At 48.1% G+C, this 22,430-nt stretch overlaps 1 protein-coding gene across 2 annotated transcripts in view; it reads left to right on the top strand.

Annotated features, from left to right (window-relative positions):
- Positions 1-16,354, top strand: part of MYBL2 (MYB proto-oncogene like 2) — a 48,230-nt gene extending 31,876 nt beyond the window's left edge. The window contains exons 8-14 of one of the 2 annotated variants that reach the window (XM_004370333.2): positions 1,066-1,473; positions 6,612-6,751; positions 11,489-11,588; positions 12,070-12,183; positions 13,910-14,014; positions 15,463-15,612; positions 16,147-16,354. In XM_004370333.2, the coding sequence (XP_004370390.1) occupies positions 1,066-1,473; positions 6,612-6,751; positions 11,489-11,588; positions 12,070-12,183; positions 13,910-14,014; positions 15,463-15,612; positions 16,147-16,275 (1,146 nt within the window). In that variant the 3' untranslated portion in view covers positions 16,276-16,354. The remainder of the gene's footprint in view (positions 1-1,065; positions 1,474-6,611; positions 6,752-11,488; positions 11,589-12,069; positions 12,184-13,909; positions 14,015-15,462; positions 15,613-16,146) is intronic. The other variant, XM_004370334.2, reaches the window with a different exon arrangement.
- The last annotated feature ends 6,076 nt before the right edge of the window (positions 16,355-22,430 follow it).

The raw sequence follows: 22,430 nt of genomic DNA, 5'->3' as shown, positions 1-22,430 counted from the left end.
AAAATGCAAGAAAAGACTTCTAATCCAAGATGTTCATAAAGATGTTATTTTTAATTTTGAAAAATTAGGAATGTCCAACAGAAGGGAAGTAGTTAAGTAGCTGATATAGTCATATTATGGAATATTTTACAGCCATAGAAGTTGTTTTGTAAAGGTTGAAAGGTTTTTACCGTAACAGCTAGTATTTATTAATAATAATTAATATTTAACTCACAGGTTACAGAGTTAAGTACTACTATTATTCCTGTTTTAATTAATATTTAACTCACAGATTACAGAGTTAAGTACTACTATTATTCGTGTTTTACAGGAATTTTAAATGAGAAAAGAAGCAGGATATAGAAATGATTATATAAAAGTTTAAACTTGCAAAATACTATATATCATTTTTGTTGTTGTTAGGTGCCGTCAAGTCAATTTTTTATTTATAGCGATCTTGCATGACTGTAGAACTGCCCCATAGGGTTTTCTTGGCTGTTATGTTTATGGGAGCAGATTGTCAGGTTTTTTCTCACACTGAGCTACTGGATGGGTTTGAACCGCTGACCTTTCAGTTAGCAGAAGAGTGCTTAACCATTGCATAACCTGGGCTTTTTATATATCATTTAGGGACACATATAAGTGGTAAAATTATAAAGAAATGCTTGGGGGTGGTAAATACTAAATCCGTGTAGTGCTCTACCTATGGGCAGAGGATGTGCTCAGGGTGGTGGACATGGGGTTTTAGTGATGAGGTTTTGTTTCTTAGGTTTATCAATGGTTATCTGAGATTTCATTATTTTTTTTGTGCTTTTTGTGTATCTTAAATACTGTATGAAACATTTTTTGAAATAACAGAGCAAGCTGCCATAGGCACAGTATGACTTCAGTTATGTTTAAAAATCCAGATAAACAGATCTAGAAGCATCTCAGAGGAAATTCAGCCAAACCTTAATGATGGTTATTCCTGGGCCGGGGGATTATGTTTACTTGTGTGTATTTTCCTTTAGTGAATGAGTCATGCCATATTTACTCTAATAGAAATATAGAGTAACTGCCATCATTCCTCTCTCTCTCTCTGGGCAGGACCCTGATGCTTGGTGCGACCTGAGTAAATTTGACCTTCCTGAGGAGCCGTCCGCAGAGGGCAGTATCAGCACTAGTCCAGTGCAGCCTCAGGCACAGCAGGAAGCACAGGTGCCCAGCCAGCGTGTCATCCCAGTACCCAGCGTGACCGAGTACCGCCTGGACGGCCACACCATCTCGGACCTGAGCCGGAGCAGCCGGGGCGAGCTGATCCCTATCTCACCGAGCACCGACGTTGGGGGCTCGGGCATTGGCACGCCACCCTCGGTGCTCAAGCGACAGAAGAAGAGACGTGTTGCTCTGTCCCCCGTCACGGAGAACAGTGCCAGCCTGTCCTTCCTGGACTCCTGCAACAGCCTCACCCCCAAGAGCACGCCCGTTAAGACCCTGCCCTTCTCGCCCTCCCAGGTGTGTGGCCCACCCCTGGCTGCTCACTGGGTACCGGCCCTAGCACGCAGGCGTGTGCCCACTCAACAAGTATTGACTGAGCATCTGCTGCGTGCCAGGCCCTGTACTAAATGCTGGGGACACCACCACCATCAGTGGTCGTCGAGTTGTTTCTGACTCGTGGCAACCCCGTCTATGTCAGACTAGGACTGTGCTCCATAGGATGTTTTGGTTTTTTATTAAATTTTATTGTATTTGGTGAATGTATACATAGCAAAACAGATTCCCATTTGACAACTTCTACACGTAAGGTTCACTGACACTGGTTACATTCTTCAGTTTGTGTCAACATTCTTATTATTTCCATTCTAGTTGTTCCACTCCCATTTAGTCTCACTGCTCCCCCCCCACCCAATTTCTTATCTGTGCTTTAGGGTAACTGTTGTCCATTTGATCTCATGGATAATTTTAAAAAGTCCATGAGATTTTCGTTCTTTTATTGTTATTTAGGTGAAAATTTACATAGCAAATTAGTTTCTCATTAAACAGTTAATACACAAATTGATTTGTGACATTGGCTGCCTAATCCCTCGATGTGTCAGCACTCCCCTTCTCCACCCCAGGTTCCTTGTTTCCATTCATCCTGTTTTCCTGTCCCTTCCTGCCTTGTCTTTGCTTTTGGGCTGGTGTGCCCATTAGTGTTGTATACATGATTGAACTATGAAGCACATCCCTTGTGTGTTATTGTTGGCCCTATAGGCCTGTCTGATCTTTGGCTGAAGGGAAAACCTTAGGAGTGACTTCAGTACTGAGTTAAAAGAGTATCCAGGGGCCATACTCTCAGGGTTTCTCCAGTCTCTCTCAGACTAGCAAGCCTGGTCTTTTTCTTTGTGTGTGGAATTTGACTTTTGTTCTACATTTTTCTCCTGCCCTGAGACCCTCTATTATTATTATTTTTTTAATTGTTGTGCTTTAAGTGAAAGTTTACAATTCAAGTTAGTCTCCCATACAAAAATTTATACATACATTGTTATGTGACCCTAGTTGCTGTCCCTATACTGTGACAGCACACTCCTCCTTTCCATCCCGGATTTCCTGTGTCCATTCAACCAGCTCCTGACCCTCTCTGCCTTCTCATCTTGCCTCTGGACAGGAGCTGCCCATTTAGTCTCATGTATCTACTTCAGCTAAGAAGCACACTCTTCACGAGTGTCATTTTGTGTCCCACAGTCCAGTCTAATCTTTGTCTGAAGAGTTGGCCTCGGGAATGATTTTAGTTTTAGGCTAACAGAGAGTCTGGGAGTTATGTCTTCCGGGGTCCCTTCAGTCTCAGACCATTAAGTCTGGTCTTTTTACTAGAATTTGAGTTCTGCACCCCACTTTTCTCCTCTGTCAGGGACTCTCTGTTGTGTTCCCTGTCAGGGTGGTCACTGGTAGCAGCTGGGCACCATCTAGTTCTTTTGCGAGACCCTCTATTGTGATCCCTGCCAGAGCTGTTGGTGTGACCAAACACCATCTAGTTCTAGGCTCAGTCTGGCTGTGGTAGTTGTGGTCCATTAATTCTTTGGACTGATCTTTTCCTTGTATCTTTGGTTTTCTTCATTCTCCTTGCTCCAGATGGGGTGGGACCAGTATATGTATCTTAGGTGGCTGCTCACAAGCTTTTAAGACCCCAGATGCTACTCACCAAAGTAGAATGTAGAACATTAGAAACTATGCTATTCCAGTTGAGCTAGATGTTCCCCGAGATGATGGTCCCCACAGCCCTCAGCCCATTGGCTCGGTCTCTCAGGTAGTTTGATATGTCTGTGAAGTTTCTATGACTTTGCTCTGGTCATGTTGTGCTGACTTCCCCAGTATTGTATACTGTCTTACCCTTCACCCAAGTTACCATTTACCTATTATCTAGTTAGTGTTTTTCCCTCCCTGCCCCTCCCTTCCCTCATAACCATCAAAGATTATTTCTTACTGTGTGGGAACCTTTTCATGTGTTTTTATAATAGTAGTCTCGTACAGTATTTTGTCCTTTTGTTATTTCACTCAGCATAAAGCCCTCCAGATTCATCCATTGTTGTTAGATGTTTCACAGATTGATCATTTTTCTTTATCACTGCATAGTATTCCATTGTGTGTATGTACCATAGTTTATCAGTTCATCTGTTGATAGGCACTTAGGTTGTTTCCATGTTTTTGCTATTGTGAATAATACTGCGATGCACATGGATGTACATATGTCTATCGTGTGATGTGTCTTATTTTTCTAGGATATATTTCTAGGAGTGGAATTGCTGGATCGTATGGTATTTCTATTTCTAGCTTTTTAAGGAAGCGCCGTATCATTTTCCAAAATGGTTGGACCATTTTGCATTCCCACCAGCAGTGCGTAAGAGTTCCAAACTCACCGCAACCTCTCCACCATTTGTTATTTTCTTTTTTTTTTTGAATTCATGCCAATAATGTCGAAGTGACATGGTATCTCATTGTAGTTTTGATTGGCATTTTTCCAGTGGCTAGTGATCACAAGCGTTTCCTCATGTGTCTTTTAGCCACCTGAATGTCTTCTTTGGTGAAGTGTCTGTTCATATCCTTTGCCCATTTTTTAATTAGATTATTTGTCTTTTTATTGTAGAGGTGTTGGATTTTCCTATAGATTTTAGAGATTAGACCTTTGCCAAATACGTCATAGCCAAAAATTTTTCCCAGTCTCTAGATTTTCTTTTTAATCTTTTGGTGAAGTCTTTTGATGAGCTTAAGTGTTTAATTTTTAGGAGATCCCATTTATCTAGCTTACCTTCTGATGTTTGTGTATTGTTAATTATGGTTTGTATGCTGTTTATGCTGTATATTAGGGCTCCTAATGTTGACCCTATTTTTTCTTCCATGATCTTTATAGTTTTGGGTTTTATGTTTAGGTCTTTGATCCATTTTGAATTAGTTTTTGTGTATGGTGTGAGGTTTGGGTCCTGTTTCCTTTATTTTTTTTACAGATGGACATCCAGTTAAAAGTCCTTAAGGTTTTCAATGGCTGATTTTCAGAAGTAGATCACCAGGCCTTTCTTCTGAGGTGCCTCTGGGTGGTCTTGAACCACCAACCTTTTGGTTAGCAGCCGAGTGCATTAACTCTTTGCACCACTTGGGGATTCAAAGGAGGAACAAAACAGACCTGGCCCCTGCCCTCAAGATGCTTACACTCTGGTAGGAAGACCAGTTCGTAAACAAGACCCAAATAAGTGTGGTAGATAGTATGAAGGAAAAGGCTTATGGTGCTGCGAATGCACCTAGCCTGGGGGTCCAGGAAGACTTCTGTTCCATGAGGAAGAGGAATGGCTTGAGTTGAGGAAATAGTAGGTGATAACTGAGCAAAGAAGGGGAGGAAGAGGACTCAATAAAGATTTACTAAAGGGCTCAGTTTACTGAGCACCTATTTTATGCTAGATTTGCCAGCACTAGCACTGGGGGAGCTAAGATGAAGATGGCACAGGCCCTGTCTTTGAAGAGGAAAGCTAGTATTGGAGACAGGCTTGTAATGAAATCGGAGTGCTATGTGGATTGTCTATGGTGATAGCAGTTACTAAGTTACTAAGCTCATGGTGCTCTGGGTACTGCTTCCAGGGAGGCTGTTTGAGTGTACTCAGTGTTGGAGGAGAACCCAGGAGGGGCGTTGTTGTTCCTAGAGGTCAGGGGGAGGAGCACCAAGGCTTCCTGGAGAGCTGTCTGAGCTGGATCTTATGGATCAGCTTGGGTGCAGAGACTGAAGAAGACGGAGTGCTCAATGTGAAGTCCAGAGCTGGGCTAGTGGGTGGTGAGGAGTAGGAGGTGTAAGCCTTGATGGGCCTGAGGTATAACCTAAGGAGCCTTGCACTCGACTGCTAACCAAAAGGTTGGCGGTAGCTACTAACCAAAAGGTTGACAGTTCAAACCCACCCAGTGGCTCTACAGGAGAAAGACTTGGCAATCTGGTCGTGTAAAGATCACAGCAAAGAAAACCCTACAGGGCAGTTCTGCTCTGTCATACAGGGTCGCTATGAGTCGAAATTGATTTGATGGCACTCAAGTGTAGTGTAGGGGTACGTATGGCCCTGGGTGTTCTAGGGAAGGTTGGTGATGTACTTTGGGGAGGATGAACTAAAGGGATGGGAGAGAGGCAGGTTCTGGAGTTCCCATGTCCCCGCAGAGAAACAAGGTGGGCAGAGGCCTTGGTTCTCATTGCTCTGGGTCTACTCCCTTCTGAGAGGCCCAGAGGTGGCACATTGTAGGAGGCCTCCCCATCATCTGATGGAGAGGGATGGAAGCTAGCACCATCTGTTGAGATAGCGAGTGGGTTTCTGAGAGGCATCAAGCGAGGCTTGCTGGCCGGGGAAAGGAAGATGGGGAGCTCTGAGCGGCCCCGACCACAGCCCAGGGCAGTGGGGCATGATGGCCACCTGCTCCAGAGAACCCATTCAAGGCAGCGGACAGGGATGCAGATGGCCCTCCGAGCTGACAGTGGAGCTCTCTAGCACCTTCAGGACTCTTCTTTCTGGGAGGGAGCGGGGAGAAGGCAGTGCTTCGGGGTGCGGACTTTGGTGTCAGATCGGCGCTTGAGTCCCATCTCTAGGACTCAGTGCAAGAGTCTATCCCTCTCTAAACCTCAGTTTCCTTATCTGTAAAAAGGGATAGCAACAGTACCTACATCTCAGAGAGTTTATGAGAACGAACTGGAATTGTTTGAGTAAGGGCTTAGCCCCACACCTGACGCGAGAAGGCCTCTATAAATTTTAACATCACCACTACGATCATCCCATCCCCTGTGTCCTCACGGGCCAGTTAAGAGCTAGTTTTATTCTGAAAAAGCAGTCAACTTTCTTTTCTTTAACTATACCGTGAGCAGCACATGAGGGTAGAAGACAGACTTCCAGCCAGCCTGGCCAAAGTGAGGATTAGGGGATGATGATAAACCCGGGGTCTACGTGAACCTCCTTGGTGGGCTCCTGTCCTATCTGTTACTGCCTTCCATGTTCCCCTGTGCCTGGTGGGTGGGGTCCTCTTAGGTCAGAAGAGGACCTCGGTGTCAGAGAACAAGCATGTTGGAGGGAGGGGCTCGAGGGTCTCCCACCCTCCACCAGGGGCCTCAGTCTGCATGCAGGTCATTGTTTTGTCTTGTTTCCCTTCCCTGGCAGTTTCTGAACTTCTGGACCAAACAGGACACACTGGAGCTGGAGAGCCCCTCGCTGACATCCACCCCTGTGTGCAGCCAGAAGGTGGTAGTCACCACGCCCCTGCACCGGGACAAGACACCCCTGCACCAGAAACATGCTGCGTGAGTGTGCGCCCCCACCCCCCCCGGACCCACCCACCGCTGGCACAGCAGCATATGACCTGTCCCGCTCTCCCCAGCAGCGGCCGTCCTGGGGGTGCCAGGGTCACTGGTGGGGCAGTGGGTAGGGGATCCTCCAGGAAAGACCTGAGACTTTGCCTTCCTCCCTGCTGGCCACTCTACCTCTTCATTTTTGTCTGTACAGTCTGGTGTTTTACCTTTGTTTCTTTTTAAATTTTATTTTTAAATTTTATAATTTTCTAATCTCAGTAATGAAGAGAAACCAAACTGCTACAAAAAACTTCATCTCTTCATCTTTTATAAGTTTGAAGTTGCAAATCCATTGGGTTTGAGTAGCCTTACATTAAGGACAAAAGAGCCCTCAGTCTGTCTGGGCAGTGAAGTCAGTCTGGTGATCAGGAGGCCACCGTTCTGCCCAGTTATGCCAGAGGAGGGTGGGCCTGTGTCCCTGCCTTCCCAGCTCCTTCCAGGCACAGCCTTTCTGGTTCAGAAGCCTGTCCACGTTGCTTACCAGCAGGCTTTTATGGAAGTACTTTAACAATAAGCTTTCACCTTCTCATGTCTTTGTTACCCTGAATTCCATATAGAGAGTGGCTTAACTGTTCTGTTACTACATTTGCTGCGGGAGAAGCTTTGCTGTTTATTTCACGAGTACGTTGTCCAATCTGAAATTTTTCAGGAATTTTAGCCCTCATAACAATACATAGGAGCCCTGGTAGCACAGTGATTAAGAGCCACAGCTGCTAACCAAAAGGACGACAGTTTGAATCTATCAGCTTCTTGCTGTCTTCAGTGTTACGGCTCTCTCTCTCTCTCTGTCTCCTGGTTCCAGGAGCTTCTCAGTGCAGGGATCCTGGGTCCAAAGGACACGCCCCGCTACTGGCTGTTCTTCCTTGGTGGGGGTGGGGTCCTCCCTTTCCCCGCTCTGGGATGGCTCATTTCAAGGCCAGCAGGATGGCAAAACTGGCCAGTCCCCTTGGTGGGCCACAATTACCCTGTTTGCACAGTCACCCAGTTACTTGGGTAGGAGTTACAAGACCGTGGCGAGAAAGGCCACACAACAGCGATCCATTGCACCACGCCGGGTCCCCGGTTGTTTCCTCACTTGTAGGCACTGATCACTACTCTGCTGAACCCTCTGCAGATCTCTGGGGTTCCCTCCTGTGCAGGTCCCTCCTCCTTGGAACTCTGTCTTGTGAACTTTAGCTGCCTTGGTCTCCCTGGACTCTCACCTTCATCTTTTTTTTTTTTCCAGAAAGGAATGTTTACAGAATATTTATTCATAATTGCCAGAAACTAGAAACAACCAAATGACCCTCAACTAGTGAATGGGAAAATAAACTGTGGTACAGTGGTTAAGAGCTACAGCTGCCAACACAAAGGTTGGCAGTTCAAATCCACCAGCCATTCCTTGGAAACCCTGTAGGGCAATTCTACTCTGTCTGTAGGGTCGCTATGAGTTGGAATCGACTTGACGGCAATGGGTTTATATCTGTATAATGAAATACTACTCAGCAATATAAAATAACAAACTACTGATATGTGGAACAACATGACTGAATCCAAAATATATTATGTTAAGTGAAAAAAAGACAAGCTCAAAAGGCTATATGCTGTATAAATTCCATTTATGTATCAGCATCATCGCTTCACCTCAGAAGTGTGCCAGGCTCCTCCTGGGCTTCCCCTCCCTGCACAGTAGCCTGGAATCAGTCTCAGTGCAATGAGCTGGGCAGTCAGAGTTCACCTCGTTTGTTTCCCATCTCTCTGGGATCACTGTTGTCGTTGCCGTATGTCCAGTGTCATGAAACTCTTCGTTTCATATATTGTGTTTTTGTTCCTGGTTATTTCAGGAGAGAGGGTGTATCCAGTCCCCGTTATTTTGTCTTAGCCAGAAGTGGAAATCTGATGCCTTATCTTTAAATCCACATTATTGTCACAAAAGACTCTTTTTGGTCTTCCTGTTCTCTCTTTAAAAAATTCTTTTTGACATTTGCAAAACTTAATAGGCAATAATAATTTGACTTACTTCTAAATTTTACTAGTTGTATTGCCCACTGAATTTTATATCCCATTGTCCCCCTTTTTTTTTTTTTTTTTGTCCTTATTGAGGTTCTGGTTTATTGGAAGGGACGGTTCATTAATAAACCAAACAAAAAACAAGTCAGTATGTGGTATTTCAGATGGTGGTAGACATTCTGGTGGAAAATTACACAGGCTGGGGGAACACAGAGTAACAGCAAGGAGTTTCTTAGATCAGTGATCAGGGATGGCCTGTCAAAGCTGTGAAGAAATCTGAGAAGGAAGACTTCCAGGCAGAGTGAACCACAAAGGCTCCAAGGTAGAAACACATCTTTTGTGTTTAAAAAACAGAAGTAAAGCCTCTACATTTGGCGTAAATTGGGTGTAGAGAAATACGATAGAAGACAGTTCAGAGGTCACCAGGGACTGTGTATCAGTCAGGACAGGACAGCTGGAGCTGGAGTAACAAATAGCCCTAAGGTTTTGTGGTTCGTAACATAAGGGCAAAGCTTCCCCATTTTAAAATTTGATTATTTTCTTGGTTAGATGAAGTGTTTTTTAAAGTTGTCTTCAGAGAGGATAGGGGATAGGCAAGACGGGTGTGCGGCTGTGCTTTCTGAGTTCCGGGCTGTCCTTCTGTTGTTTTTCAGCAACACGAATAATAACTTGACTAGAAATAAAAATCTCGGCGAGGGGGGGAATAGCTGTAACCCCCAACTGTGGACTCTGCTTCGTTTTCTTGTGGCATTTATGTTGTGAGGTCTGATACTACCCGGCTGTTACTCTTTTGTAGAGGATCATTTTTTCTGCCTGGATCCTGTCAGTTTTTTTTTTTTCTTTAAGTTATCTCTGAAATTTGCCAGACTACATGTAGGTGTGGTATCTCCTTATTAACATTTTCTTTCCTGGTTTTCATTTCAGACTAAAGACTGAAATCTTGAGCTGAGAAAACGCTCAAGCTGCTGTTTCTTTAATTATCGCTTCTCTGGTGTCTGTTCCTTTTTCTCCTGCCTTTGGAATTCCCTCCTAGATAGGCTAGCTGTCTCCGTGTTAGTCTTTCATCTTCATAGTCCTAGTCAGTGTCTTTAGCCATTTACTTAGCACTCTGCGGGAACATCGTGGGACTGTCTTCCGATTTACCGACTTGGGTTTTCTGCAGTTTCTCACCTGCCCGAGTCTCCAGGCAACCTTCTGTGTTTCCTCTTCAAGCCTGCCTCCTTCATCTTCTAACCACGTGTACTCTCAGTTCTTGCCGACGCTGTGAGTTAGAGCCTGGAGCTTTCTCTCGTCTCCTGCAGAAATTCCCCGTCACATGGAGATATCTGATCCTGAGGCTCGGATTCATCTCTTTAGTTGGAACTGGGTGGTGTTTGAATTTGACCAGTGTTTATCTGTCTTCCCTCCTTCCTACAGAGCGTGGCCTCTGTGTGTCCTGTGGGGAGATAACAAGACTTTGGGAAGTGATTGTGTGGATCCCAGTTTCATCTCTTAGTCCTAAGGAAGGAAAGAAAGAATGATCTGCACTTTATTCTAGTGTTTGTCTCTCCATGGAATCTCCAACAGCCTGGAGGAGGGCTGCAGTGGTGACCACAGAGGTACCATGTCCAGGAGCTGGCCTCTGCCCCCCAGTTCCTAAAGTGACCTGGGCATTTCTTTCCTGTGCCTTCTGATTGCCCCAGCGATACCTTGGGAGCCAACCCTGGCTGTACTTCTACTTGACTAAGGCCACGTGGCTCTAGTTGGGGGGCATTATTCTGTGTGGAGTCTGGTCTCTATCATCAGAGCTAGTTTTTTTTTTTCCTTTTTTAAAAATTATTATAAAAATAAATGTAACAACATTAGCCAGTTCAACATTTTTCAGATGTATGATTTAGTGATATCAATTACAGGATTATGTTGTACAACCATCACCCATGATTGTTGCCAAATTTCCCATCCCCATAAACAGAAACTCGCTGCTTCCTAAAAGAGTTGAAGTTTGCCCATAGCCAGCTGGCCCGGCCCCCGTACCTCCAGCCCTGGTCCCTCTTCTGTCCCCTTCCTCAGCGGGCTTCTCCATCACCAGCAGAAATCATGCCTTGGTGGGTCTGCATCTGATAGAAGCTTCTTACTCTTTCTGCCTGTAGACCACACCTTTCCCCGGTTTTTCTCTGCTAAAGCTTCCCCTCCACGATTAGGTTCCTCACTATGATTATTTAGAGGACTTGGGAGGACAGAGAGAGTAAGCTGTGCGCACCTGTTGGGCTCATCATCTTATCCCTGACGTCTCCCCGTCCTTTCCAGCACCGTTGCCACCTGCTCCCCATGTGGCACATGCTCTCCCTCCCTGTGCCTGAGTGTGGCCCTCGGGCCTGCCATATTTCACGGAAAGTCACAAGTGTACGAGTGTGGACACACCATCGTTTCACCCGTCTTGGTCTCCTGGCCTCCTCAGAGTTGGTGCCTAGACTCCTTCCTGCTCTTTTTTGTTTTTGAGGGTGGCCCTTCCTCAAAGTCGCTGATTAAGACCTGCCTGAGTGGGTGAGGGGTGGGCAGAGCGATGGGAAAAGAGCATGTGCTGGGGGTTTCCTTTCCTCCCTGAGGCTGAGGCCAGTGATCCCAGCAGAGGGGAGGTAGACGTCATGGGCAGCCCAAGGCAAAGTGGCTGGTGTCTGTCCCCCACCCCACCTCTGAGCCATTTTCTCTGGCCCCTGGCAGGTTTGTGACCCCAGATCAAAAGTACTCCATGGACAACACTCCCCACACGCCGACCCCGTTCAAGAACGCCCTGGAGAAATATGGACCACTGAAGCCCCTGGTATGTGGTGTGGTCAGGCGAGCTCTGTGGAAGGCTCTCTTGGGCTCATCCACCTGTTTGCAGTTCATAGAGCTCTTTTCCTCTGAGATCTGGTTCGATTCTTTCAACAACCCTGAGAAGCTGCAGTTATCCTGACGTTATAGATGGGGAAACTGAGGCTGATTTGCTGGTGCTGAGGAAGATGACAGTTATGGCCCAGGGCAGTTGAGGGTTAACAGAGGGGGTGTGAGGGTGCTCCCAGCCCACGGCAGGCAGGCCTTCAGGGAGCTGAGGTCATCTGTCCACTTGTCCAAGGCAGGGCAGTTAATGGTTATGAACGTGGGAGGTCAGCTTCCCGTCTGCACTGCCAGGCACAGCTGCAGGGTGGTCAGGTCTGCCCTGCCAACCCTGTGAGAATGGGTGTGCTCACCCCAGGCAACGTCCACACTCATACAGCCTGCGTGCAGTGCCTCACATGGGCGGCCCCTGCCCCTGTCCACAGCCCCAGACCCCACACTTGGAGGAGGACTTGAAGGAAGTGCTGCGCTCTGAGGCCGGCATCGAGCTCATTATTGAGGATGACGTGAGGCCAGAGAAGCAGAAGAGGAAGCCGGGGGTGAGTGGCTGGGTGGCAGAGGGGGTGCCCCTTGCTGCCAGCCTTGGCAGGGAAACTTGGAGCCAAGGGGGTGAGTTGTGGAGCTGTAGCCACCTGACCTTTGCTCCCCGAGAGTGGTTATCCATGAAACCAACCAAGGTAAGTCCTGGCGTCTCTGGAACATTATCCCTGTCCCCTGCGCACTGTTCACTTACTCAATAACATTGTGTTTGGATCCGTCCGTGGTGGGCTCTGGGCTGGGTGTAGTGACTAGACTCATGATAAAGACCCAGACATGGTCCCTCCTTCCTGGAGTCAGTGGGCAGAGGCAGACAGTAGGCAAACATGCCGATGGCTCTCTGATTACACATGGTATTAAGTGCTCAGAGAGGAGACACAAAGGCAGATTCCAGGAGGAATCCTCTGGGTGGAGGTGGGGGCAGTCAGGAGGAGCCGGCCTGCAGCAGAGCACTGGGCTGTGTGACTGGGCCGCAGGGAGCGAGGTGGGGACGAGCAGGCTCAAGGCGAGGCTGGTGAGTCAGTGGGGTCACTGGTCAGGGACACCTAGGTGCAGAGCGGCTGGGAATGACCGTCCACAGGCCCGCACAGAAGCCAAACTCCAAGGCCAGCCTCCCTTCCACAACACTGCTCTTCTAGCTTTCCTGGTAATGGGTGAATTCTGTCTCCTTTTTCTTCTCGCTCCTCTTTTTCCCGGACTGCTCTCCATGAGGAAAAGGAGGGGAGATTAGAATGTACCCAGCGTCCGCAGTGTCTATCACAGCTCAGTGACCAAAGTGGGTTACTGAGGGCAGGGAGGGGAAGGCAGGCAGTCAGGTGGGAGGCACCCACTGGGCTGGGCCCCCAGGTAAAAGCGGGTGCAGATGCCCAGCTCCCCTGCGTGTGGGAAGAGAACTGGACCAGGGCCTCTGGGACCCTCCCTGGCCTCTCCTCAGTGGCAGATGGTTCTGAGCCGTGGCAGCACCTGTTTGGGGCACACTCCTGGACTGGGGGAGCAGTAGGCCCCAGGGCCCCTCCCTGGTATTGGAGCTAAGCTCTGACCTCTTGCTTATAAAACATGCAGGGGTAGGATTAGGGCATTCCTTAGTAGTCCGGCGTGGGGGTATGTCCTCTGAAACTTTACGTTTCCATGTGACTTGACTATGGGTATTTTAAATGTTGCTTGGATGATTCTCTGCCTCAATGTTTTTAGGGGGGTGTTAGGTGTGGTAAGGAGTTGCGAACAGTTAATGTGCTCGGCTGCTAACCGAAAGGTTGCAGGTTCGCTTCCACCCAAAGGTCCCTCAGAAGAAAGGCCTAGCAGTCTACTTCTGAGAAATCAGCCAGTGAAAACCCTATGGAGCATAGTTCTACTCTGACACACGAGGTTGCCATGAGTCGGAATCAGCTGCACAGCAACTGGTATAGGTGTGGTAAAGGCTAGGAGGCTGTGTTTGGTCCATTCGGCGGTGAGCAGTGAGTCTCTCGTGGCTGGGGGTTCACATTTGTGAGCTCTCTTGCTGCTGCAGCATCCGGCAGGACAGTACGCCTGGGCACAGAGTTCATGACGGGGCCAAAGTCTCCTAGTTTACCCATGCTCCAGGCAACAAGCCCCTGGCGCCCGGGCCTGGTTTGAAGGCAACACTGCAGCAGGGCCCAGTTCTATGACCAGGGTGGCTGGGGCAGATGCTAATGCTGGCCACGTGAATCCCTGATGCCAAACTAACCACCCCCTCCTCCCCACCTCCAGCTGCGTCGGAGCCCCATCAAGAAAGTCCGAAAGTCTCTGGCTCTTGACATCGTGGACGAGGACATGAAGCTGATGATGTCCACACTGCCCAAGGCCATGTCCTTGGTAAGAGAGTCTGAGAGAAGCCATCTGTCAGCTGCCCCAACCACACCAAGAACTGCAGAGGGCTCTCCTGTCCCTGGGGGTCTCCCTGGAAGCCTTCTTTGTACTTTGGAAATGTTTGATTACGGAAGGACCCTAGAGGTGGAGTGGTCAGGTGGTCTTGGACTGGGCTTTTGGAGCCCTGGGCTCAGCAGGGAGAGGTTGCTGGGGAAGGGTGGATCTGGGTACGCAGCCCTGACTCCAAACAGAGCAGCTTTGCATGTGTTTTCCACAGAGGTTCTCTTTGGCAAAAGTTGCATTGCTAAAACACACTTGACAATCATGGATCTAGGGCTCCAGCATCCCTCCTTGCATTCTACTGATGGGTTGACCTCTGAGAGGGTCCTGACTTGCCTCAAGGCCCAGCCAGGCAGGGTGGCACCATCACCCCTAGGGTGAGTGCTTTCCAGCGCCTTGCTGAACTCCTGGGCCAGTGCACTTGCTGTGCTGGGTGCTGCTGCCAGGCTGACCTCAGGAAGGGTTGTTGCCTATGCAGAGCAGGGGCCCCCAGAAACCATACCATGCTGTTGGCCTCTTGCAGTTGGCAAAGGGGTGAGCCCAGCTTGCCTGGTGCCCAAGAGGTGTGGTGGGGTTACAAGACAACGATTAAAGATGGCCTGACCAGATCTTGCAGATGTGACCACAGGCACTCACTGTCCTTGCAGAGAAATCTACTCTGGCCAAGGGTCCCTGCCAGGCTGGACACTTCTGTCCTTTAGCCAGATCTGCAGCTGGCATCGCTCAGGGCACAGAAAATAAATACCAAAAAGAAAAAAGCTATGGTACGTGGTTTAAGGGCACAGGATTTGCAGTCGGGCAGACCTGGGTTTGCACCTCTTGCTCTGTGGGATCTGTTAGATTCCCTGCACCTCAGTTTCTTGGTTAGAATAAAAACACTGAACCCGAGACTGTTCAGAGGATAAAGCGCCAAGCAGAGCAGGGAGGCTGCAGCGGCGTGTGAAGGTGCTTGTGCAGCTCTGCCGGGCTTTGCTGGTTGATGGAAGATAAAGTGCCAAGCAGAGCAGGGAGCCTGGAGCGGTGTGTGAAGGTGCTTGTCCACCTCCGCTGGCTTTGCTAGTTGATACAGGCATTGTTCTGACTGCTTAGGGGCGTTTCTGCTGCCAGAATAAACTAGAGAGCACCCCCACATTGCCTGAGGAACCAGCATTTATTGAGCAATTACTATGGGCCAAACTCTAATAGGTGCTTTACAAGTATTCTCTTGATTTTTAAACAAACTCCACATTTGCAAGAGGAAACCGAGGCTTAGAGAAGTTAACTATCCTGCTCAATATCTAAACAGCCAGCCAGTAGGTGTTGGTGCCAGGATGTGATCTTGTGGCTTTTTCCCTCTCACTAAGTGACCCCTGGCTTGTGGCAAAATCGTGAGTCTGACTTGGTTTTGATTTCAGCCAACCAGCGTTCCATCCAGCTCCTCCAGCCTCACCTTGTCAAGTATTAAAGAGGACAACAGCCTGCTCAACCAGGGCTTCCTGCAGGCCAAGCCCGAGAAGGCAGGAGCAGCCCAGAAACCCCGAAGCCACTTCCCAACACCTGCCCCCGTGAGTGCTGGCCATGAATGTGGCATCGCCCTTGGGCTTTACTATGCTGTCCTTCTCACCTCAGGGCCTTTGCACACGCTGCTCCCGCTGCCTTCCTATGGCTGTATTTGCCCGATTGATTTGTGCTTCACATCACTTCCCTGACTCTGTCCTGGAGAGACCCCCCTCTGATAACATGATTTCCTTGTAACTGAGTCATTTTATCTATTTAGTTTGCTTAATGCATGTCACTGCTGGAGGGCGGGGCTGGCCTAGGCTGCTCTCATCTGGCGCCCACCCTACCAGTCCGCATGACTGTGGCTTCTCCTTAAGTGCAAGCTGGTACCACAGGGGAGGCATGACCACATCTCCTGGTCCAGCCTCCTTGTTTCACAGTGAGGAAGTAGGCCCAGAGAGGGGGAGTGTATCACCAAGGCCACTCAGGAGGCTGGAGAAAGTACAAGCAGACCTCTGGCTTCTAGAGAGAGGGCGTCCCAGGGCTTGCTGGGAGCACATTCTCCTTGCCTGCATAGTCACCCTCTTGCCTCCTCCCAGATGACCAGCGCCTGGAAGATGGTGGCCTGCGGGGGGACCAGGGACCAGCTCTTCATGCAGGAGAAAGCACGGCAGCTCCTGGGCCGTCTGAAGCCCAGCCACACATCACAGACGCTCATCTTGTCCTGAGAGGCTTGGACAGTCACAAGCCCATTCTCATGTTTACAGGGGGGAGGGGACTGTGAGTTTGAGAACACACTCAGGTGACTGGGGCAGGGCCAGGCACCACCTCATCTAGCTGCAAGGAGCCTTCTGCCTTCAGCCCTTCCCCAGACTGCTCAGGTGGAGGCGAAGCAGGGCCTCCACATCCTGGTGCTAACAGAACAAAGCCCACCTCCTGGGCCTGCCCAGCCTCTCCCCAATGCCACAGGGTGCCCCATTAGCTTCTCCCAGGCCCTAGTCAGGCCCGGCCTTTGCTCAGACTCCTGCTGAGGACAGGGGTATGGCCAGGGTGCTCTTCCCCTCAACCCCTGTTGGTACATTTTCTTGAAATAAAACTGCCTTTCCCCTTGTTCTGCTCTGACCTCCACCTTTCTCCTGGGCCCTGGTCATTCAGGGCCCTCGGGGATGTGGGGACCTGGGGTTTCATCCTCAGAGTGCAGCCTTGCCTGTAGAGCCCAGGTGGGAGGCCCTGGAGCCTTCTTCCCCAGAGGGGCCAGTGAGCTGGGAGCTGAGGTTGTCTACCCCCAACCTGGGAGCAGTTCCTCTTGCCCCTGCACGAAGCAGGCATCTCTGCAAAGCTCTTAGGACGCTGGACTAAGGAGTGGGGTGGGCTGGGCAGAGACTAGGGATGGGTGAGATGTGCATTAGGTTTTGCTTAGCTCTTGCCGTGGACCACCGACCTGGCCTCAGGCAAACCCTAGCCACCCCACCTGCCATGATGGATGACCCCCTGCCCCTCAGTGAGGACAGGGACTGGGTGGCCACATCAAACTCAGGTGGCAGTGTGCCTCAGAATCACCTGCCGATTCCTGCCCACCGGGGAGTCTGACTCATAGGCACCTGGATGGAGCCTGGAAATGGGGATTTTTAACAACCACCTTTGAGTGATTCACATGCAGGTGGCCCACAGGCTACACTTCAGTGAACTGGCCTACTGTATGCTGGGTGCTTTGTATCCTCCCAACTGTCTCGCTCACCATTCGTACAGGTTCGTGAGGAAACTTCCCTGCTCCTCTAAGAAGGGCACCGTAAAGAGCAGCTGCAGGTGACTGTAAGCCGGTTAACACAGGATACTCCCAGTGAGCTCTGTTCCCTGTGGGGTTGTCCTTTGGTTCATGCATTAAATAAACACTTGGCGAGAGGCACCCATCACCACCTTCCGTGAGCCAGGCGTGGTTCTGGTGCTGAGGGTGGAACAGTGAAAAAACAAAACAACTGGTTCTCGTGGCACTTCAATTCTAGGCAGGGCTGACAGACTGTATGTACCACCAGAGGCACTGCGGCTTGGACGAAAAATAAAGCAGGAGGGTGCCATGGGGGTCCAGGTCATCCATGAAGAGGAGAGAAAGTTTGGCACAGTCCCCGGCCACTGTGGGGACAGGGTGGTGAGCTGACCCAGGAAGGTGCACTGGTTGCCGCTTGGCAGTGCTGAGGACCCAGCTGTGGTTTTGAACTCGAGTTTTGGACCACCGTCTCCAAAGGGGCCCAGCAGCCGGCACTGGTGAGGGTGCTGGTGCTGAGGTGCAGAGCTCTGAGTTCAGGAAGGGGGCGCTGGGTCCATCCCTGAGATGGACAGAGGTGGGAAAGGCATGGTTCAGCTGAAATGGCCGAGGTGAGTGCTCTTGACCACATCAGATGGCACCTGGACAATGGCTAATGTGGCTCTGAGGTGAAGCCGAGAGGGTCAAAGACAGAGGCTGCGGCTGATTGTTCTGGTAATTGCCTCCATGAATCATTGCTCCCTGTAGCCTGAGCCATTGTGTAGGTCACATGACTTGTTTTGACCAATGGGGATTATACAATTGCTGTGCAAAGAACTCTGGGAGAGGCTGCCGAAGGAGGCAGGAAGCCTTGCAGCCATCGCAGGGAGACTGCAGACTCCTGAGGCCATTCTAGATCATCCAGCATCAGCCGAGCCCAGAACGCCTGCCCAGCGAATCGCAGAATCATGGGAAATAATGAATCAGTGGTATTTGAGGCCAGTAAGTTTTGGGGTGGTTTGTTATGCAGCTGGAGTCCCTCAGCACAAATGTTAAGCCACCACTACTGTTGAAAGGTTTACTGGAACCCATCCAGAGAAGCCTAGGAAGAAAGGCCTGGCAATCTGCTTTCAAGGTCACAGCCTTGAAAACCCTATGGAGCAGTTCTACTCTGCACACATGGGGTCACCAAGAATCAGAACTGACTCGAAGGCAATGGATTTTTTTATTGTGGTTATGCAGCTGATACAGATGCTGGCATAGGAGCCGGGACCTGCATGGGTACTTTTGTGGTCAAGGATAAATCGATCATGTGTCCTCAGTGAGGGAAGGGCAGGGACTGGGTGCAGGAGGAGGCCACAGATGTGTTGCAAGCCTGGGTTTGGGCCAGCACAAGGATGGAGGAGCAGGGGTTGGCAGTGAGGAGCTCACGGACCCCTGTCCCAATCCCCAAGAACCCTGAATGGAATGAGAAGAAGAATGACTCCTAAATGTGAGGAAGTGACAGGGAAGCAGGGCAGAGGGCAGGGCCAGGCTCACTTGGTGAGGGGCAGGAGAGGTGAACACGGTGAAACTGGGGGGGATATATGTTTAGGTATAGGGTGTTTGTTTATAATTTTTGAGATAACTAATAAATATATTTATTTGCATTTTTATATCTTCCCTTTAAGGGAATTGTTTTCTAAGATGGTTTTTAGCTTTTTTTAAATTTATTTTATTTTTATTGTTGAGAATATACACAGCAGAACATACACCAATTCAACACTTTATACGCATACAATTCAGTGACATTGATTACATTCTTCAAGTTGTGCAACCATGCTCGCCCTTCTTTTCCAAATTGTTCCTCCCCCATTATCTAAGATGGTTTTAATACATATTTGTCCTTTTTTTGAATTATCAAAGTCTGACATGCTCATTATATTAAATTCAAATGCTATACCAAAAACCAAACCCATTGCCATTGAGTCAATTCCAACTCATAGAGACCCTCCTATAGGACAGAGTAGAACTCCGTCTACTCTCATATTTGAAATACTGGTGACGTAACTTTCAGCAGCATACAACACACAAGCCACCACAGTACTACTACAAACGGGTAAGACGGGTGATAGGTGTAACCATAGGGCCTGGCCAAAAACAGTGTTTGGTCTGACAGTTGGGTGTTACCTCTTGATAGAACAGAAGCCCCTACTTCATCCACTCCACTCGCCCAGAACAGTCCCTCCAAGAGCCCAGGGATTACCTCTTCCTCCTCCCAGATGCAGGACCCTCTGCTCCAGATCCAACCAGCTCCTCCATCAACGCTTGCCTGTCATTTGGTGCCCAGGGTCCTACAGGTGACGAAAGTGACTCTGAAGACCCGATTCTCAGTCTGTGCTCATGAGTGATAATTCCACATCCCTCCTACATGTCGAACTTGGTTAGTTGTTTATGCTTTGTTTCAATTAGGTTTTTAGTACTTCCAGGGAAAGCTCGAATGATTAAGCATTCCGCTACAAACCAAAAAGTTTGTGGTTTGAACCCACCCAGAGGCATATTGGAAGAAAGTCTTGGCATCTGCTTCCAAGAGGTCTTACCCTTGAAAACCTTGTGGAGCACTGTTGCACTCTGAAACACATGGGTTTACCATGAGTCGGTTTGCTTTTTTTATTTTTGGGCTAATAAAGGCTTTACAGTGATGACTTTGTCGCCACCTGGTGGCCATTAGTGTGCAGCATCAGATAAAGTGGGCCATAATAAGTCCTGGAACATCACTAAATTTAAGCATTTTTCTGATTTTTAGGTCCCTTCTTCCTCAGCATCCCCATCAAGTGGTTATCTGGCTTTGCCTGGACATGTCCACTGATGGGAAGAGATTACTCCATTCCTTGGCAGCTTCACAAGTTGGATAGCACTTGTGAAGAAAAGTATTCTTTATCCAGCAAAAAAATTCTCACAATATCTAAAGCAATAGGAATGACCAAGAAGCAGGGATGCAGGGGAGAAGCTCGTCTGTTGGGGAACCAGGGTCCCAGGACAGGGAGTGGATAGGCCAGGGTTAGTCTGAAAGTCTGATGGCCTAAAATAACCACTTTCTCCACCAACTCCAGTGGGAATCTGTTCTGCATTCTACTAGATTCCAGAGGTGACTGAGGCTCTGCCTTAGTAATGATAGGGATTTAACACTTTGTAAAATGAATTTTACATTTCCACTATTGTCTAGATGTGTTTGAAAGTTATTGAAGCTGAGTTTCGTTACGAGTTGAGAATCAAACTTTTCACTGATCCAGCCAGTGGACTCAACTAGTCAGGGTTAAGGTCTTTTCCTTGCAGATTCACTGGGGCTGACCTGTAGGTATTTAGGCTAAAGTACGTATGAATGGGACAGCCAAAGATGGCCACAAAGGCTGAGTCTGGAACACCCTTCAGAAAGGGGCAGTTGTCTCCTCCCTGAGACTGAGTCCATGTGCCCTGCTCAGCCAGCAGCAAGGCCTGATCCCCAGTCAGTGCCCAGTGAATGTCTTGTCCTGGCATGGAGGGATGTGGCAGAGAGAAACTCCTAGGGCAGCTAGGAACAGAGGACAGGGAAGGCTTATGGTATTTTTTATGATTGACTTCTAGCTTAATTCCCCTGTGGCCAGGGCACATAGTCTGTGTGACTCACACCTTCGGAATTTGTTGAGACTTGCTGTATGGCCGTGCATATGATCAACTTTGGTAAATTTCCTTCTACACTTGAAAAGAATGTGTACTCTGCAGGATTGGCTCCGTGTTCCATTTTTGTCGGTCTTTGACAATCCTATTGTCCGACTCAAAGTGAGAAGAAACAGCTGCAGACATCCATTAATAGTCGGAACATGGAATGTACGAATTATGAATCTAGGAAAATTGGAAGTCATCAAAAATGAGATGGAATGTGTAAACATTGATATCCTAGGCATTAGTGAGTTGAAATGGACTGGTATTGGCAATTTTGAATCATGCAATCATATGGTCTACTATGCCGGGAATGACAACTTGAAGAGGAATGGCGTTGCATTCATCGTGAAAAAGGACATTTCAAGATCTATCCTGAAGTATAATGCTGTCAGTGATAGGATAATATCCATATGCCTACAAGGAAGACCAGTTAATACAACCGTTATTCAAATTTACACACAAACCACTAATGCCACAGTTGAAGAAATTGAAGATTTTTACCAACTTCTGCGGTCTGAAATTGATCAAACATGCAATCAAGATGCATTGATAATTACTGGCCATTGGAATGCAAAAGTTGGAAACAAAGAAGAAGGATTGGTAGTCAAAAAATATGGCCTTGGTGATAGAAACGATGTCAGAGATCACATGACAGCATTTTGCAAGGCCAACAGCTTCTTCACTGCAAATACCTTTTTTCAAGAACATAAACTGCAACTATACATGTGGACCTCACCAGATGGATACATGGGAGTCAAACTGACTAAATCTATGGGAAAAGATGATGAAAAAGCTCAATATCATCAGTCAGAATAAGGCCAGGGGCCAACCATGGAACAGCCCACCGGTTGCTCGTATGCAAGTTCAAGTTGAAGTTGAAGAAAATGAGAACAAGTCCACGAGAGCCAAAGTACAGCCTTGAGTATATCACACCTGAATTTAGAGACCATCTCAAGAATAGATTTGATGCATTGAACACTAATGACTGAAGACCAGACGAGTTGTGGAATGTCATCAAGGACATCATACATGAAGAAAACAAGAGGTCATTAAAAGGACAAGAAAGAAAGAAAAGACCAAAATGGATGTCAGAAGAGACTCTGAAACTTGCTCTTGAATGTAGAATTGCTAAAGCAAAAGGAAGAAATGATGAAATCAAAGAGCTGAACAGAAGATTTCAAAGGGCAGCTCCAGAAGACAAAGTAAAGTATTATAATGAAATGAGCAAAGACCTGGAGATAGAAAATCAGAAGGGAAGAACACACTCAACATTTCTCAAGCTGAAAAACTGAAGAAAAAATTCAAGCCTCGAGTTGCAATATGGAAGGATTCTATGGGGAAAATATTAAACGATGCAGGACGCATCCAAAGAAGATGGAAGGAATACACAGAGTCACTGTACCAAAGAGAATTGGTCGACATTGAACCATTTCAGGAGGTAGCATATGATCAAGAACTGAT

The sequence above is a fragment of the Trichechus manatus genome, unplaced genomic scaffold, assembly GCF_000243295.1.
Source record: "Trichechus manatus latirostris isolate Lorelei unplaced genomic scaffold, TriManLat1.0 scaffold00008, whole genome shotgun sequence".
Classification (NCBI taxonomy): Eukaryota; Metazoa; Chordata; class Mammalia; order Sirenia; family Trichechidae; genus Trichechus; species Trichechus manatus.
Note: the sequence above shows the minus strand (reverse complement) of the source record. Positions and strands in the feature narration are given on the sequence as shown.